The 17,439-nt window shown below is 35.7% G+C and overlaps 2 protein-coding genes across 2 annotated transcripts; one reads left to right on the top strand and one right to left on the bottom strand.

Moving 5' to 3' along the window:
• Nucleotides 1-597: 597 nt before the first annotated feature.
• On the top strand, nt 598-4,952 carry LOC108778214 (myb-like protein AA). The gene is made up of 7 exons (XM_018545332.1): nt 598-799; nt 1,742-2,010; nt 2,437-2,932; nt 3,003-3,518; nt 3,698-3,948; nt 4,127-4,374; nt 4,459-4,952. Exons 1-7 carry the CDS (start codon nt 686-688, stop codon nt 4,758-4,760), a joined length of 2,196 nt encoding a protein of 731 aa, XP_018400834.1. The 5' UTR covers nt 598-685; the 3' UTR covers nt 4,761-4,952.
• A 1,330-nt stretch (nt 4,953-6,282) lies between these two features.
• Nucleotides 6,283-9,103, bottom strand: Bcs1 (mitochondrial chaperone BCS1). Its single transcript, XM_018545333.1, has 7 exons — nt 8,973-9,103; nt 8,687-8,878; nt 8,151-8,290; nt 7,883-8,077; nt 6,882-7,115; nt 6,622-6,792; nt 6,283-6,545 (listed from the first exon to the last, which is right to left on the bottom strand). Exons 1-7 carry the CDS (start codon nt 9,101-9,103, stop codon nt 6,331-6,333), a joined length of 1,278 nt encoding a protein of 425 aa, XP_018400835.1. The 3' UTR covers nt 6,283-6,330.
• Between the last annotated feature and the right edge of the window lie 8,336 nt (nt 9,104-17,439).

The raw sequence follows: 17,439 nt of genomic DNA, 5'->3' as shown, positions 1-17,439 counted from the left end.
CGCGGGCGCGATCCAGGAACCTGGATTATACGCGCGACCTGCGTCTCGGCGATCGCTCCATCTCGCGCGCGTCGTCGGACGTCGCGACGCCGGGCCGGCCGCGGGACAAAAGAATTTCGACGGACTGTACTCGGCGGCAGTTGTATTGACCGCGGACGCGTGTCCCTCCCGCTGGGTATCCCTTCGTCTCGCTGCGGCGCGGAGCGGAGCGGTGAGAAGCGTAGCGAGGAGAAAAGGAGAGCCACACGCGTTTCGGGGTTTCGGCAAGACGAGGAAGAGGCTGAAGAGGACCTGGCGGCGCAACGTTGGCGAACGTGGTGATAACCGCCGCGCGAACTCGATGCGGGAGCGACGTGCCCGCGTCCGCGGGTGAAAAAGAACGCGACGACTCCGCGAGGATCCCGTCGAGGCGACGCTCTCCGACGACGCTCGGCGATGTCGACAACCCGGGAACGACGACGACACTCGCCGTTGAGTTAATCAATTCTGCGAGAATCGCAGAATTCCTTTTCCAAGATGCTCGCGAGTGATCGCAAAGCTGCGCTTTGAAAGAAAGAGAGAAAAAGAGATTCGAAGGCGACAATCGGTGGTCGCCTCTCGTCACGTGATCCGCGTCCTTTCGCGTACGTCACACGTCGCGTGCGATTTAAATCCCGCTTGTCCCGTCGACCCGAAGACGAGAAAGATGGGCAAGACGAGAGGCGTCCACGAGACAACCCCCGAATTGAGGAATCGGATGGTGGGAATGTACGAGGCCGGTCTGGGCCTTCGAGAGATCGCCGCCGCGGTCAATTGTTCGGTAAATAAATCTTACGTTCATTATTTCTATGAAATTATATGATAGATAAAAATTATAATAGATATAGCTAATTTTACACCGTGCGCTTAGTCTGCGACCTATTATAGGTGTCTTTGTTTAACCTACAGGATAAACAAGGATATCTATTGTTTAGGCTGCAGTCTAAATGCACGGTATGTAAACGTAGTCAATATCTGTTTACTATTCTAAGAATGTAAACAGTTCTCTAGTCTAAGAATTTGAAAATAACAAAGAGTAGGTGTTAAGGTTTATCTATATTAGTTCATCTCTATCAGTGTAAATTAGCTTTAATCTTCTAGTTCTAAGAATGAAAGAGAAATGATTTTCTTAACTCTTAGAACTAGAAGATACAGAATATAAGTTAAGCTGAGATTAAAATTAAAATTAATCTATATATATATTAGTCTAATCTCGGTTTAGCTTATCTTTTTCTAATCCTAAGAATTAGAAAAGAATATATTATAGTTTTTCTAATTCCTAGAACTGAAAGAGATATATAAAAAATAAGTTAAATCGAGATTCAAATTAATTTACATTAATTTATTTCTATCAATGTAGATTAGTCATAATCTCAGTTTGACTCACTTTTTATCTTTTTTTTTAAAGATAAAAAACTTATAGATACAATAAGATTTACTTGTTTTACCTTCTTAGAAGTAAGTTTAATTGGAATTAAAGTTAATTATAGTCCTATCAATTAGTGTCTAATCAATTATTTTACGAATTGATTCATTTTTACTGTTTTTGAGACTGGAGCAAGATAGAGAGTAAGTTAAATTAAAGAGATTAAAGTTTATTTACATTGATAGAAGTGGACAGTATTCCTTAATTTGGAATCCTAATACATTGTGGTCTTTATATGCTTTGTTGAATCTTCATGCCTAGTAAGAATATACTTACTAACATCTTGACTGTTTTTAGCAACGTACGGTGAAGAGATGGCTGAATAGATTCGACAAGGAAGGCACGGTGGAGACACGGGAACGTTGCGGCCGCAAGAGAGCGACTACTGTAGAACAAGATGAAGCAATAATTCGTTTGGCCACTCAAACGCCCATAACGGCGGCAAAGGCAGTGCTTCCTGCATTAGGTCTCACCTGTTCCGTGGATACCGTGAGAGAAAGATTGCACAAGGCTGGAATCCACAACTGGAGCCCCTCGCGCAAATACATGCAAAGGATTCCACTGGGGTTAATATTTTGAAATACATTCTAGTCTATATTTTTTCAAACATTAAATCTGTTCTTTTCAGCTATACTTCTTGCATAATTCATCTTTCCTCTTTTTCTCTCCACGCTGAAGAAAAAAAGAGAAATAGCGCAAAAGAACAATCATTGTTTTACAATAATAAAATATGTATAATAATAATAAATAATAATGTATATAGAAATACATTAGAGAGACATCAAGTTCAATAAATATTTTATTTTTGTCCTTCAGCTCATACTTGGTATAAAAATTATGACAAGCTTATAGACATGTAACTTTATCTCAATTCAAAATTGTTTAAATCAAATTTCAGGTTTTAAATATAAACAAACAAGCGTCTTGTTTATAAGACTAGTTCTAAATAAGCTTTTAATGTCTCGTCTCTGACTATGCGATTAATTTTTCAGTGATGCAGACGGCGCAGCGATTCAACAAGCGGTATGGCGGCCGACCGGCACTCAATTAGGCAAAAAGAAAATTTCCAAAGACTCGAACAAGTCCGAAAAGAATAATGTTACAGTTAAAAAGAAGAATCCATCAAAAAAAGTAAGACCTCGAGAGGTGTACGTTGACGATGGCGCACCGCCGGAAAGTCTGAAGCAGACTCAGAACACCGAACAACAACAGCAGCAACAACAACAGCAGCAGCAACAACAACAACAGCAGCAGCAACAACAACAACAGCAACAGCAAGAATTTGTATTTTCTCAACAAAACCTTCCTCCACTACCTTCCGCTCCTCAAGTTACCGAAATGCAACCGTCTGTATCCACGAGTCAAACGGAGTTTGGGAACGCGTTGAGTCTAGTGCAACAACCACAGCCCATCTATCAACATCCAGGATTGAGCATGGTACAAAATTGGCCGTTGGATTTGGTGCAAGGAAGTCATCATTATCCACAGGTTTGTCTTTTAAATTTCTTTTTAAGACAAATGAAATATATGTATATAATGTTTGTATATTGTCCACCAGGGACAACCAAATCCCTTGCCTCATGAGCATCCACCACCGCCGACGCAACTGCAAGAGTTACACACACAGCAGGAACAGCAGCATATGCAGGCACAAGTACAGACGCGACTGCAAGATCAATCGCACCAGCAGAATACTCAGTCTCATCATCACAATCTTGATCAACAACGACTGACCGTAGAGCATCAAATTCAGCAACAACATCAGCACTTGCAGTCTGGCAGACCTAGTCCTGAACAGACGAACGAGAACGTAGGATCGGACACGTGTAGTTCTAGCGATTCATTCGTCCTAAGAATCAGTCGTTCCAATAGCGAGTCGTCCTGCGAATGTCAACAGAATAAGAAATCGTCGAAGAAAGGAAAGAAATCAGGAACGGAACGGCAAAGGAAAACGAAGAAAGGCGGCAAAGCAAAGGGAACATTAGAGACTAGCGTGGAGATTAGGAATCGTATGATCGGAATGTCCGAAGCTGGACTGTCTACCTTGTCCATTGCGCTGGCGATCGATAGATCGGTATGTCAAACATATATCTTATTTGATAGATTTTAAATTAAGCTAGACATAATTCATATATTGTACATCTGATCTATTGTATATCCATAGATTATGTGTGAATAGTTATGAAAGTTGTATTACAAATTCGAGAAAGTTAACACAAGAGATTTACATGGACGTGATTTTGAATTAATCAGGAACGTACTGTTAAAAGATGGTTAGAACGTTGGCATAAGGAAGGCAATGTACAAACGAAGGAACGAAAGGGTCGACGTCGAATTACTACCAAGGAACAGGACGAGGCCATTATCGCGATGGCTACTCAGCATCCTCTCACCGCCGCTAAATATGTAGCACCTGCGTTAGGTCTTAAGTGCAGCGTGGATACAATTAGAGAAAGGCTTCACAAAGCTGGGATACATAGCTGGAAGTTGGGCAAAAAGCAAGGGTTAGATGAATTATCTTTATTTTGCTTTTAAAATATTCTTCAGGAATTTCTAAAAAATTTTTATAAAGAGTGAATTTGTTGAGAAATATGTTTCCATAATTAAAACGCATTCTAATTGCGAAACATTTTTTGTAACATAAGAAACGAAGTGTAATTAATGTTATGTATGTTTTTTTAGCGAAGGCAATGCAGTCCACACAGTCCATTTGTGGCAACCAAGCGGCAATCGTCCTAATAAACCAAAAATGCCGGGAGAAAAGAAAAAGAAGAGTAGCGATAAAAAACGCAATCCGATAACAAATAATCAAAAACGTATCGTGCGGAAGAAGAAGAGTAACGAGCCGCCGCCACCACCAAAAGCGAGTACACCTCCGGCAAACATAATACAGGAACAGCCTGCATTACCGTTCCATAATCCCGGAAGCAGTAAGTGTAGCATAATAATATTTCCTAATAATGTACACATTTATTTAGGAAAAAAAAAAATAATTTTTTAAAATCATTTTCTAGTGGCAAATTATGTTTCGGGTCCTAACATAATGCAACCGGTGCATAATATTGCCGCACCACCTCCCGCACTGCCGCAACCACAACCACCTCCGCCACCGCCAGCGCCGCAACTGATGCAGCCGATGGGCCCAATAATGCAACAGAGACCGGACTGCAGATTAGCACCGATAGTTCCACCCGTGTCGGGTCCGAGCAATTCAGGCGTCGCCTATCCATCGTGCATGGTCGGCGGCAGTAGTCACGCCAGTCACATGGAGCAAACGGACCCTCTAAACTACGAACCATATATTTGGAGTTTTTAAACACATCAGTACGACAATCTATATATAACCGCATATATAGGATTGAAAATTGAAAAGTTTAATTGCATTTGAACAAACTCCGTCATTTATTAGAGATCCGCAAAATTTCTATGAAAAGGGTTCCGGCAATTGAAAACATTTGAGAATCAGTGATACAGAGATTTTGTCAATATGGTTAAGATAAGTATTTAAAAATTACGACTGTGTGTACGATTTAACTTATACATAAATTGCAATATTAGAAGATACGTCTGTGTATGTGCAAGAAGAAAAAGCTCGAATAATTTTATTATATCTAAGGAAAAATTATTGACTTTATTAACTTTAAACAGAAACTTTTATAATGCCATACAGCGTTTAGACCAATTTAAATCAACATGAAGACTACACCATGTACATATAGAATCGTAGTAGAGCAAAGACGTACGTCACGTTTATTTTGCTAAATATTGTCTCTTTAAATAATGTGCAGTCATTAAAAAATTATTGTATATTAATAATTGATTTTTACACAATACGATCAAATTTCATTAAATTAATGTTTAACATTATTTATGTTGTAAATATTTTTAACAGGTGAAAGAAAACATGATCTGAATATCAAATGAATTTAGCAATTTAACAAATATCGTTGATTCGGCATACAAATTATCAATAGCTATAATGTAGAATAGAAAATCTAAGAAACTTTTTGACGAATTCAGCGATAGATCTATTTTCTATGTATAACTCCTATTCAATCTTTTTTGTGAGAGTTATATATATACATATATATATATATATATGATTTTACATAGTGTATATTCTATATATTTAATTAATATATGTATATGAATCTATTTTAAAACTACAGTACAAATTGGCACGTTTGAATTAGAAAAGCGTGTAGCAAATCAATTTCAAGCAGGCTGTCAAAATACATTCAATGTGTAAACTTCTTTTCTTTTTGATATCCGTATACAAATTTTTTATCATTAATGCCATTACATTATTATAAGATTATATCATCGTTTCATATACACCGATCTTTTAATGCAGTATCCAATTAAAGATTAGTATTCGTTATATAAAGTTTTTTTTTAACAAAGCAGCATTCGTCCGTATACAATTACCGGTGGTACAAATGCAAAGTAGTGCACTAGTTACACGAAAAGTGTGAGATATTGTAGATAAATTTCGTCTGATATTTCAAATGCCCATCTTCCTTTATATACTAAGTAATATCAAATAGTAGAGTATTACGTACTCGGGTGAGAATGTGACCCGTTGTATTTTACAACACGTGACATTACGTCAATGATAATATCGTCATGTATTGTATATAACACACGATTAATAGAAATATTTTCAGCTATTTCCACTAAGATCTCCACCCCGTTTTGTATTTGTTTTATAAGGGAAAATAAAAATAATTACTAGACTAAATTATATTTATACTGTAGACCAGTTTCTATTCTTTGAGACTAATATAAATGTATCTTTTTTCATACAGAAAGGGAACACTAATCTAGTCGATTGCATGATCACATGTAGCTTTACTTCGAATTACAACTACAATTTTTATATTTTATCACGTGAGTTCCCAGATTTGTGAGACGTTATTTACGACCGCGTTGGGGTTACTTTTGTGGAACATAAAGTATCCCTGAATCTGTGCCGGACTAACGTTTTTCTTGAAGGTCATGACACTGTTCGCAAATTCCTTTGCAAGTGCGCCAGAATCTTTGTCCGGTTCTTTATAAAATCTTAAAAACATTTGCTCGACTTGACTTGTACTGCACCACCCTGAAAAAGATAGCATCGAAATAATTATTTAAGTTCGTCAATTATATTTCTAGCTAATTTTATTTTTTATACGTACCGATGTATTCTTTTACATCGACTCTGCCCGGTCTAACGAGCGCAGGGTCTAATCTATCCAAATAATTAGTCGTCATAAATAATATCCTAGCTTCTGTAGAAGCCACACCATCCAAACAGTTTAATAAACCACTGAACGTTACTCTATTGAGACCATCGTATGCTGCCTTAACTGAAATTGAAAATATATAAAATATGAGAATAACTAATTATTTATTATTCTAATCTACTCGTTTTGTACTTTATAAAAGTCGTATCTACCTTCTTTAGAATTTTCCCTATTGGTAAAAGCAGCGTCGATATCCTCGAGCAGGATGATTGTTTGCTGCGGTGCTACTGCTAATAAGTGATTCAGTCTGTCATCTGTCAGACCTCTTTCGGATAAATTTAAAACACAGATACCGCGTTCCAATTCCCCGGCCAACGCAGTAATGTACGACGACTTGCCACATCCTGGAGGTCCGTGTAACAAGTAGCCCCGGCGATATGGTATCCCTAGAAAGATTGTAGTTCCTAATTCTTGGAAAAATATATGCGTGCAGCATATATTTGGTTTTGCGATCTGTTAATGAACGACACCGGATATTCGGACAGAAAGTAGAAATCTTATAATGAATTTAGTAGATAATAGAATATCACACTACAATGAATTAATACACAATAAAGATTACTTTATATAAAACATCTATACAAAAATTAATTAATTTAACAGCGTTTGACTCCTTACAGCCACTAAGATTATTCTTATCCATTAATTTTTTGTATTTTGTTTTAAACATAAAGGAGTCTTTAATACAATTTTTTAATTTTTGATTATTGTTATTCATTTTTTAATAAAACATCTAAATGTAGTAGCATAATATAATTAATTTTTTAAATAATTTAAAGAAAGAAATAATACATATATGTATATTCTGTTAGAAATACCAACATTTTTTATTCAGTAAAAGGAACAAGCGAATAAATTACTATGAAAATAAAGAAAGTAATAAAAAACTAAATTAAAAACTATTTTATCAGTATAAAAGACATAATTAGTTAAAAATCAACAATTTCAGAATCCTATATTTTACACAAGAATATTATTAATTTAAAAAATATAAATGATCAATAATGATCACTCTTACTTTTAACATTTATAATATATTAAATAATATAACAATTATTAGATATTTAATTGTTTAAAATATAATATGTATATACTTTTACATTAACTTCTAAATGACTGAACTGAATTCACTATTAGATTTGCGATTCAATACCTCTTTCGCTATACCATGACGGATTATTGATGAATTCTCGGCAATCTTTTAATATTCTCTCGGAGATACCGGTGTCTAGGACCACCGATTCCAGCGGTCTCCTCTTTCTGGCGTGTCCAAATTGCCGCCATTCACTCCCCATGGCAACATACATTATAGTTTTTCCTTCGTGTTCCTTCAAAGCCATTTGTCTGGCTATATGAATTAAGAATTGCCTCTGATTTTCCGATGTTACGTAATGTGTCTGTAAATACTTTAACAACTCAACCTTCTTCGAGAATATTGAAGTATATGCTTCTGTCTTTGCCAAACGCCGTCAACTGCACAGTTTCCCATGGTACGCCCATATGTAGGTCTAAAGTCTGTTGCTCCCTAGTTCTTTCTACCTTTATCCAGTTGCCCTTATATCTGTAGAAATTAAGAAAGATATTGAAGGCAGATATTCAAGCCGGAGCAACTTCAGTTTTAGTTTGTGATAAATTAATTTAAAATAAATAATAATCAATATAGAGTACTTTTCATTTGGTGACACAATTTTGTTGTCTTTGTTACTCACGAGGGAACCTCTCGAGATGTCAAATTCTGATTTTAATGAATCTTTGCGAACTTGTAGCTTACATAAAGAGATGAATTTAGAAAATATCAGTTGCAGCCAACAACGGGTTAAAGAGGTTCCCTTGTCAATGCATTTAAATATCAAGAAAGACAGAATAATGTTTCTGTCACCTTGTGTCTCACTAAATTGCACTCAAATTTCATTTTTTAGAAAGTATTAGTGTTTGAAAAAATCGGGTACATCCTGACCTGAAAAAGTGAGTTCCTATGCTAGGAATAAAGTCATATTTGGTTTTTACATGACCAGTCTCCCTCTGTTCGAAGCTGGTTTCCACAGAGAGATGCTGTGTCTTTCGTGCGCCTTTATGTGTGATCCATTGCAAAAGCCACTGATAACTCTTATCACGGCATGGCACTTCCAGAGTGATCATATAATGTCGTCTAATAAAAAAATAACATCAAATTAAATAAACAAATTTTACTTAATAAATATTATAAAAAGCTTGCTGTATAAAGCAGGTGTTTAGTATTGTACCTAAATAATACAGCTCCAAACTGAACGCCTTTCCTCAACAAGGCAGCTCCGGCTCCAAGGCCAAACAAGCCAAAGCCAGCACCAAAGTAAGGATTATCAGACAGAGCTTGCACGTATTCAAGAAGTGTCATAGTTCAAATTGGCACTGCACAATTTGCACAGACAGTAACATAAAATGTTATTATGTATATTTCAGATGAGAATTAGCAATAATAATTAACAATCTCTCTCTCTCTCTCTCTCTCTTAGAAACTCATTTATATTTATTCAATTCTCCAGTCTATAAAAATCATAGATCTATATAAACAACGTAATGTGAAATTGTGAATCAAAGTAAGTATGGGGATATGTATGTTACACCGCTGGATGATGAACCTTCAATTTTTTTTCTGCAGAGTTATATATAACTTTTCTCTCGTATTATATCTTTAAATCTGTTGTTAACGTCTTCTATATAAACTTTCAGTTTGAACGTTGAAGTATATTAATGAACAAAAGTTATGCTTTATGTCCGTCAGTGATGCAAGGTGATGCAGAAACAAACATTAAGTTACGATTGAGGAAACGTGCTTATAGAAACGTTTTGTATAAACATTCCTTGGGATATTATCGAATCAATTTACTAAAAAGTAAAAAGTGTGATCAGCTCATCACGCAATCTCCACATTCAAACACGTGTCGCAGATATAAGGATTAAGGAAGGCTGATGTAGCGACGTAGGCCGGTATTCCATATATGATGTTCGCTATGTCCATGATTATCGGTCCGTTAGACAGACAAAGACAGACAATCAATCGATACTAGCGTTCATTTTTGTGACATGGGAACTAGATACCCATTCTGTGTGGCGAAACTGTCGATAAAATCATAGTGTCAAATATGGATGTGATGTGTGTCTGTACTAACAGTGAGAAGCCTGGCGAAGATTCGAACCAAAAAATCGTGGACATTACCGACACGATCGTAGACAATTAGCTACATAGTTCAATGTCCACGTTTTATGGACATATAGGCGCTTCAAAATAAAGTAACAGCTAAATCCCGGGCATGGCTGCTCTCAAAGTTCCGTTGAACCACCCGACCGGTGCGGACGCGTCTCGGTTCGGGTGTTCGTTTTTTGTATATTTTTGAGAAAGTGTTGCCGACTTTGACCGTGCCTCGAATTTCCTTACTGATGTGTGTCCGCGTTTGGTTCGGCCCGTTCGTCCGTCCGGACGCGCGTTAGAGTGGCGTGACGACGTTGCAATCGCAGGCGCCCTGTGTTCGTTCGGGCTTCGCCATTTTTCGCGGGCATTGCATCATTCTTCGTTTACATATTACGACTTTGTTTCGTTTACACATTACGACTTTTGTTACTGGCCTTGACGATTGCCGTTGGAGCGGCTACATGGCCAATAAGAATACAAAGAAGAAGAAGAAGAAGATGGCTGCTCTCAAGTTCCGTTGAACCACCCGACCGGTGCGGACGCGTCTCGGTTCGGGTGTTCGTTTTTTGTATATTTTTGAGAAAGTGTTGCCGACTTTGACCGTGCCTCGAATTTCCTTACTGATGTGTGTCCGCGTTTGGTTCGGCCCGTTCGTCCGTCCGGACGCGCGTTAGAGTGGCGTGACGACGTTGCAATCGCAGGCGCCCTGTGTTCGTTCGGGCTTCGCCATTTTTCGCGGGCATTGCATCATTCTTCGTTTACATATTACGACTTTGTTTCGTTTACACATTACGACTTTTGTTACTGGCCTTGACGATTGCCGTTGGAGCGGCTACATGGCCAATAAGAATACAAAGAAGAAGAAGAAGATGGCTGCTCTCATGCTTCTCTTTCTCTCTGATTACAGCTCTTTAAATTTTAGTGATGATTGATTACTCCGAATCGGCGCCTCTTCAAGAATGCATTATTGAAAAATGATAGCGAAAAGTGCAGAAAAAATATTATACACCATTAAAAAATATAATGTATTTCTTCCATATATATGTAATAGGCATGATCGAAGAAAATTGTCATTTAAATCGACATTATTTTTTATTTAGCGACTTACTTATTTTTACTTGAAACAAATTGTAACATTTAATATTTCGTATATTAGTCCATTTATATTTTATATGATAATATGTTTAATATAAATGGAATAATATATTAAGATAATAATGTAGTATAAATCGATCGATAAAGAACATTCATCGAAATTAATACATTGAATATATTTTATAAACATTTGCAAATTTACTTGTGAAATTGTTTCGTGCTATTAATGACTCATCGGCATTGTCTTTAAAAAATATATATATATATATATCATTGTATGTAATATTTCAATATAACAAGGAGACGAAAGAAAAGAAGAATAAGAGAGAGAGAGGAAAAGAAAAGGAAGAGAAAAAATGAAAAAAAAGGATAAAGATTAAAAAATTAATTTGCAGTTCTGTTATAAATGATTATATTTTATTTTATATTACAAAAAGAATCTTTTACTACGTATAATGTACCATTTAATGAAGTCAACTTCAGATGTGGCTTGAATATACATCTTATCCTCTCTCTCCCTCTCTTCCTCTTGTCTTTTCTCTGTTCTTTAAATGTATATAATATTCTTGCAAATAATAATCATTGAACATCTACTTAACAGCTATTTCTGAGCTGATTTAAAATGACTGATATTCCCGTACCGATTAATTCGCAATGAACGCAGGAGAAAAAAAATCTCGAGGTTGCTATATAAATGTCAGATGGTACCGGGATCATTCCTACGTTAAATGTTAAACAGTCTATCGTAGCTACGGAGAAAATATAATTACGCTCGTTGACGTTCGTATAATATTTGTATGTGTATGTATAAATCGTTCGTGCTAATCTCCGCGATGTTGGTACATTTTTTTAGACAATGTATTATCAATGTCGTAACACTAAAGAGTGCATTTACAATATGTACAATATTCTGGGTCCATGCTCCAAATTTTGTTACAAAGATCTTTCTTTTTCTTTTACAATTGAGAACATAATATAAATATACAAAATAATATTATTAAATAATTAATCCTATACTCACTGATTGATACATTAAGAAATTTACATATTAAAGTCAAAAAATTAATATATAAATCCATGTAAATGTAGCAATTGACATTAATACAATCACAATTAACTTATCTTCCGTGGAATATTAAATTGAATTGTATGCAAATTCTTTATTAGCAATTAATATTTAATCCTAATCGATATTGGCTCCAAAATTTCATTAACTAGTATTAAAAAATCCAATGTTTAAATTAATATACCTTTATTATTAATATATCTATATTGTTGTTCTATAATATTAGTTTTAAACACTTTATTTGGTTCAAAGCTTTTTTTTTGTTTAATTCTAAAATTAAGCCTTTTAAAAAATTTTATATTTTAGTTTTAAGTCAATATAATTGATTTTAAAAGTTAAAATTCGAGGGATAAGCTCATGTAACTTAAAATTATGTAAGGAATACATTTATTCTAAACAATTTTCATAACATAGTTGAAAGTGTCCAGGTCCACGAATGGACCTGCGAATACAGATTAGTTAATACCATATAATCATAAGGCGTTAAAAAAACGATAGAATCTCTTATTTGTAGTGGCACATAAAATGTCTTATATTATTAATGATGTCTTTTAGAATTAGCTGGTTGCAGTAAAAAAATACGGAATATATACCTTCTGCAAATAGTGTCATGCAGTTCGCATAATTATTGCCATAGAAAATAATTTCTCCAACTCTCTGATTGACAAAGTGCAAAAATATTTCGCGTAAATGCAACATGGACCCAATTACAGCGCAGCATTCCGACCTTCGTCAGAATGTTTTACTCGCGCATTGTTACATCAAGAGTTCTCCTTGGAATTCTTCTAGAGATAATAATTATTCCAGCACACATTACGCAGTTGGTTAATTTCTTAGTCTACGCTATTACAGCTAATCGGACTCGATACCTGAGTCCCATTCTTCTCTTTTTCTCTCTCTCTCTTTCTCACATACTTCTAGTCTCACATATCGTGATCTAAACGCACCACCGTCGGGAAGCTCACCGGGCGGGACGCAATAAGAGCTTTTGTGGAAGCCTTGAGCAAATCTGCCCGCCATCCGTTTACCAATCTTCGGCAGACAGATTCTGATATTATTGTTCACAATGTACCTTCTTCTTGGCCTTCTCTCTAGATTACTTAACTGGATCTGTCTCTCAAATTCGCTCTATTTTTCTTCTTTCTCTTCAGCTTAATAATCTTAAATACGAACTTGACGAATAACTCGGTTGCGTACTCTTTGGGATCCTTTTCAGAAAATACGATTTACAGAGTTTAAAGAAGATTAAAAAAGATACAGGTAGGTGCAAAATTATTAATACGCATTATTAAAATGAAACGCTGATCGATAATGACAACATGATAGATGAAAGGCGTAACAGAGGAAAGAGATTTTTTTTTAAAAGATTTTTCAAAATAATTATAGTCTAAATAAAAATTCACGGCGCCGATACGCAACCTTTTACGACGTGAAGGAACTTTGTGAAGGACGTAAATGTACAGAAAGACCGTATCGGTCCCTCGAAAGGACAGAATTGTTTTTGGTATATGTAAGTTGTCGAAGGTGTGCGCTTCCACGACTGGACACTATTTAATTCATTATTTTTAACGACTTCAGAAATTGTGCTTCATTATCGTTATCTATTCAGATATCAATTAACAAGAAGCAGAAAAGTATTAATTATAGGCTTTAAAAATTCACTGTCATCACTGAAAATCTATAGTTTGCATTAGGTACACTATAAATTTTCACTGACAATGAACTTTGGAATACAGCCACAGAAACCGCACCAATTATCTTATTAATAGAAATAATACTGTTCATAAATGTCGGAATTTTATTAAATGTAACGTATAGAGATATTAAACATTGATAATTATGCACAGTTTCCGAATTACAATTATCTTTGTAGATATAATACAGATTAATATGTTCGAATCTCTCTGATGCTAACGTTTCTCCAATCGCATGGAACAGCGCGGACGGCTAGGTAAAGTTGAGGACGAAATTTCTCGTGAAAAATAGTGAGGACAGCTTTCTCGAGAAACGGAAGGATCTTTCTTTTTGCCTGGCTCGTTCCCGACAGTGGTGCGAGGCGAAAAGGGAAGGGACGGTGGTCTGAGACTGGCTCGGTTTGTGGACACAAATTAGCCCGACCTGTGTCTAGCGCCTAAATACGAATACAAGTATCTCACAAAATTTCCACTTTTACTCTCACAGATTAATACTTAGGAATTAGAATTAATAGATAAAATTAACTATCCAGAGACGATTGCACCAATGTAGATCAAAGTGAGATTAAACGAATTTTTTTTCCTCTTTTCTCGATGTTATAATTAACTATAAAATTTAAAAAGAGGTAAGGACCGTTAATCGAGTTATTGCAATAAGCTAGTTACAAGTTAGTGCGCGAGTAACTCCTAAAAAAGTAAACTAACAATATTGTTCTATTAATAATAATAAACTAATAATATAAGATACATATAAAATAAGGAAATAAATCATGAATAAAATAAAAATCTGAGAAAAATGGCTTTATTCCGAAATAAAATAAGATCGACATTGAATTGTATAAAACGGAAAATAGTGTCTCTATTCGCGACACGCGTCGTAGACACAGGTGACGCGTTAATTACAAGATATAGATATAATAGCGACAACTGATCAATCGATTGATAGTCGATAAACGATCAATAAATTCTCTTTAGATAATTTGTCCTACCTTGACGAAAAGTCGACAAAGACAATAGTTACAATAATAAATATACAATTGCAGCAATAATATCGAGCAATAATAATAAAGACAATAGTAGTAACCGCGATAACAACAAATTTGATTGACTGACAAATCTATGACATAATTTATGTTGTATACATGTACAAATTTAATCTTGCAGGACACTCTATTACATTTTTTCAAATCGTGCGTACATCATAACATGATATACAATAATAACAATATATTTATAAAATACTAACATAATTCGAAATTTCATAATTGAATTACATAATTGATTGTTTTAACTGGAATGATTCGCTTTACAATTTATAAATTATACATATATATTACTAGAAAGATATATGTATGTGATACACGATGTATCTACAGAATGTATTAAGATAAAAGAGTATCCTGCGAGTTGCGTTGAGCACACTTATCACGATAATTACACTCCTGCAAAAGTGCAAGAGTAGCGGTAATCAATGAAATTGTAATTAGAGCTCTCGTCGCGTGCCCTTTTGTTGAAACAATCACTTCGTAACTCCATCGAACGAGATCAGCGATGATTATGCGTCAAGTGTTAATTGCCTTACGAAGTGCCTATTTCACAATAGAAAACGTATACATAAAAATATAAATAAACATAACTTAACAAACGATGAAACTTACACATCGAGTAGCTGCATTTACATAGTGCAGTAACTCAATATAATAGTTAACTTCTAATGAACAATAGGTGTAGGTTCAACAAGCTGCCAAGAAGTCAACATAAATGATCTAGAATCCGTGTTTAGGCCGTTCCTATAACAAAATCGCGAACAAAAGAACATGGTTCCACGCGTTGCGTATTCCAGAATTAACAACAACGTATACCGATCTGTGATAAAGAAACATAAGCGTTGGATACTTGGACTTGGAACATCCTACTCTGCGGCTTGAAGAGAAAAACATATGTATGTGCTGCCAAAATTATGTATAATTTGCCACTTCTAAAATTTATAAAATTCTATTTTGTGACATCGAAATAAAGAGCATTCTTTAGATAGCACGCAACATTCTATAAATGTTAAATATATAAACATTCTAGAGTGAGTTCACAACCAGCAGGCAAGTTTTGTTATCTTTATAACACTACTGATGCGATTTGACAACTTTTTTTTATCATGATAAAAGAGTTTTTGTTATGATAGTATTAAGAGTTACAGAATAGAAGTGCAAGTGTTTCTCATCACTTAAATGCTTACTGCACGCTAAACGCGGTTGGGCGATGAATGATGAATGATATCCAATAAAAACTCTGTTTTTCTCACGCTGCAAAGCAGAGCTCTAGGCAAGCCTCGTAGGTAAAAGTCGTTTGGAATTCCTTCAATTTTCCTCCAAAGTAATTAAGTTAATCCAAAGTATATTTTACAAGAATGTTCATAGAATATTCTGTGCTATCTAGATTACTCTTATATTTCTCTGTAATATTATTTTCTCTTCGAAACAGGGAGCGTAAATCGTTTCGTTTCTAGCATACTAAAATATTCTTGCGACTCGACAACGCGTAAAGCGTAAAGGATCGTAAAACGGTTTCTCACGGGTGAAAGAAAATCGGTAAAATAAAACAAATGAGCATATGAGTGAACTATTGTAGCCGGGTGACAGGTGTGACCTGAGGTGACACACTACTTGGAAGATGGGTCCCTATATCATGTATTTTATTCTGTTATCGTTTAAAATTTTCAAATCTACTTGCCTACGACATTCCATCTCGCTACTTTGATTATAAATGCTATCGGTCACGCGCGATATTTAATATTGTCTCTATGTGGTATGCAATGTAAAATTCTTGCGTCTTCCGCTATCTACTTACAAACGTTTCTTACGCCGTGCATCTCCCTTTACGCTTTTTGTCCGACAAAACGTTCCGGAGACGATTATTATGCTACATTACGGAACGAAATATCTTTTGAATCGTTTAGAATAAAGCGTTAATAAATAAGCATGCTGAAGCGATAATAGAGCTCGACGAAATCGACGTCTAAAACGTATTTATTCAGTACAATAAAAACGATCGAGAATATATCGATAGAACGCTTGCGCTGATTTAATGCACTTAATAGTTTTGACACGACTTACGCGTGTCATCGCGGAACGTATAATTCGCATTAAACGCGCACGTGGCGACTCCGCAAACAGCGGGCCGCCGTCAACGAAAGTATGTATCCCTACACTTCTTTGTAATTCCTAAATTCCTCTACTAACAATAGTGGTAACACAAGGCAGAGCTCCCCGAAGAGACTCTATGATATGGAGCAAAATCCATGGGGTGTAAAACTGAACATTTCGAAGCCCTTCAAAACGCAGCCCTTACTCCCCCGTTCACCGAGCGCGATTCTCCCCCGTATCAGTGAGGACGGCGTCATCGTTTCCTTCTCTCTCTTATTTCTCTTGTTTCATTTTCTCAAACACTTACGCGTGTCCGTTCATTCCTTTGTAAAAATACGTGTCGTGTATTTTTCAACACGACGAAACGGTTATTACGGATAACGAGACTGCGGACGTTCTCCCTAACGAAAAAGACAATTAGTATATATACTCACTAGAGTCCTCCAGACCCGCGAAACGGGCCTGACAACGAGCAGTAGAAAAATTTGAAAAGGTTCTCAAAATCTTCGCTTCTCAGAATATTTTACTCCACATCTTCATCATTTT

Source organism: Cyphomyrmex costatus, unplaced genomic scaffold (genome assembly GCF_001594065.2).
Source record: "Cyphomyrmex costatus isolate MS0001 unplaced genomic scaffold, Ccosl1.0 scaffold497, whole genome shotgun sequence".
NCBI classification, from domain to species: domain Eukaryota; kingdom Metazoa; phylum Arthropoda; class Insecta; order Hymenoptera; family Formicidae; genus Cyphomyrmex; species Cyphomyrmex costatus.
This window is presented reverse-complemented; position numbering and strand designations above follow the sequence as displayed.

Bases quoted from the DNA above. Each gene is read 5' to 3' on its own strand.
- LOC108778214 (XM_018545332.1), top strand. From the start codon at position 686: ATGGGCAAGACGAGAGGCGTCCACGAGACAACCCCCGAATTGAGGAAT. The intron at 3,519-3,697 runs GTATGTCAAACA...TGAATTAATCAG, and splicing joins CGCTGGCGATCGATAGATCG to GAACGTACTGTTAAAAGATG. The intron at 3,949-4,126 runs GTTAGATGAATT...ATGTTTTTTTAG, and splicing joins AAGTTGGGCAAAAAGCAAGG to CGAAGGCAATGCAGTCCACA.
- Bcs1 (XM_018545333.1), bottom strand. From the start codon at position 9,103: ATGACACTTCTTGAATACGTGCAAGCTCTGTCTGATAATCCTTACTTT. The intron at 7,116-7,882 runs GTATTGAATCGC...CAATCTTTCTAG, and splicing joins GTCATGGTATAGCGAAAGAG to GGATACCATATCGCCGGGGC. The intron at 6,793-6,881 runs GTAGATACGACT...TTTCAATTTCAG, and splicing joins TAGGGAAAATTCTAAAGAAG to TTAAGGCAGCATACGATGGT.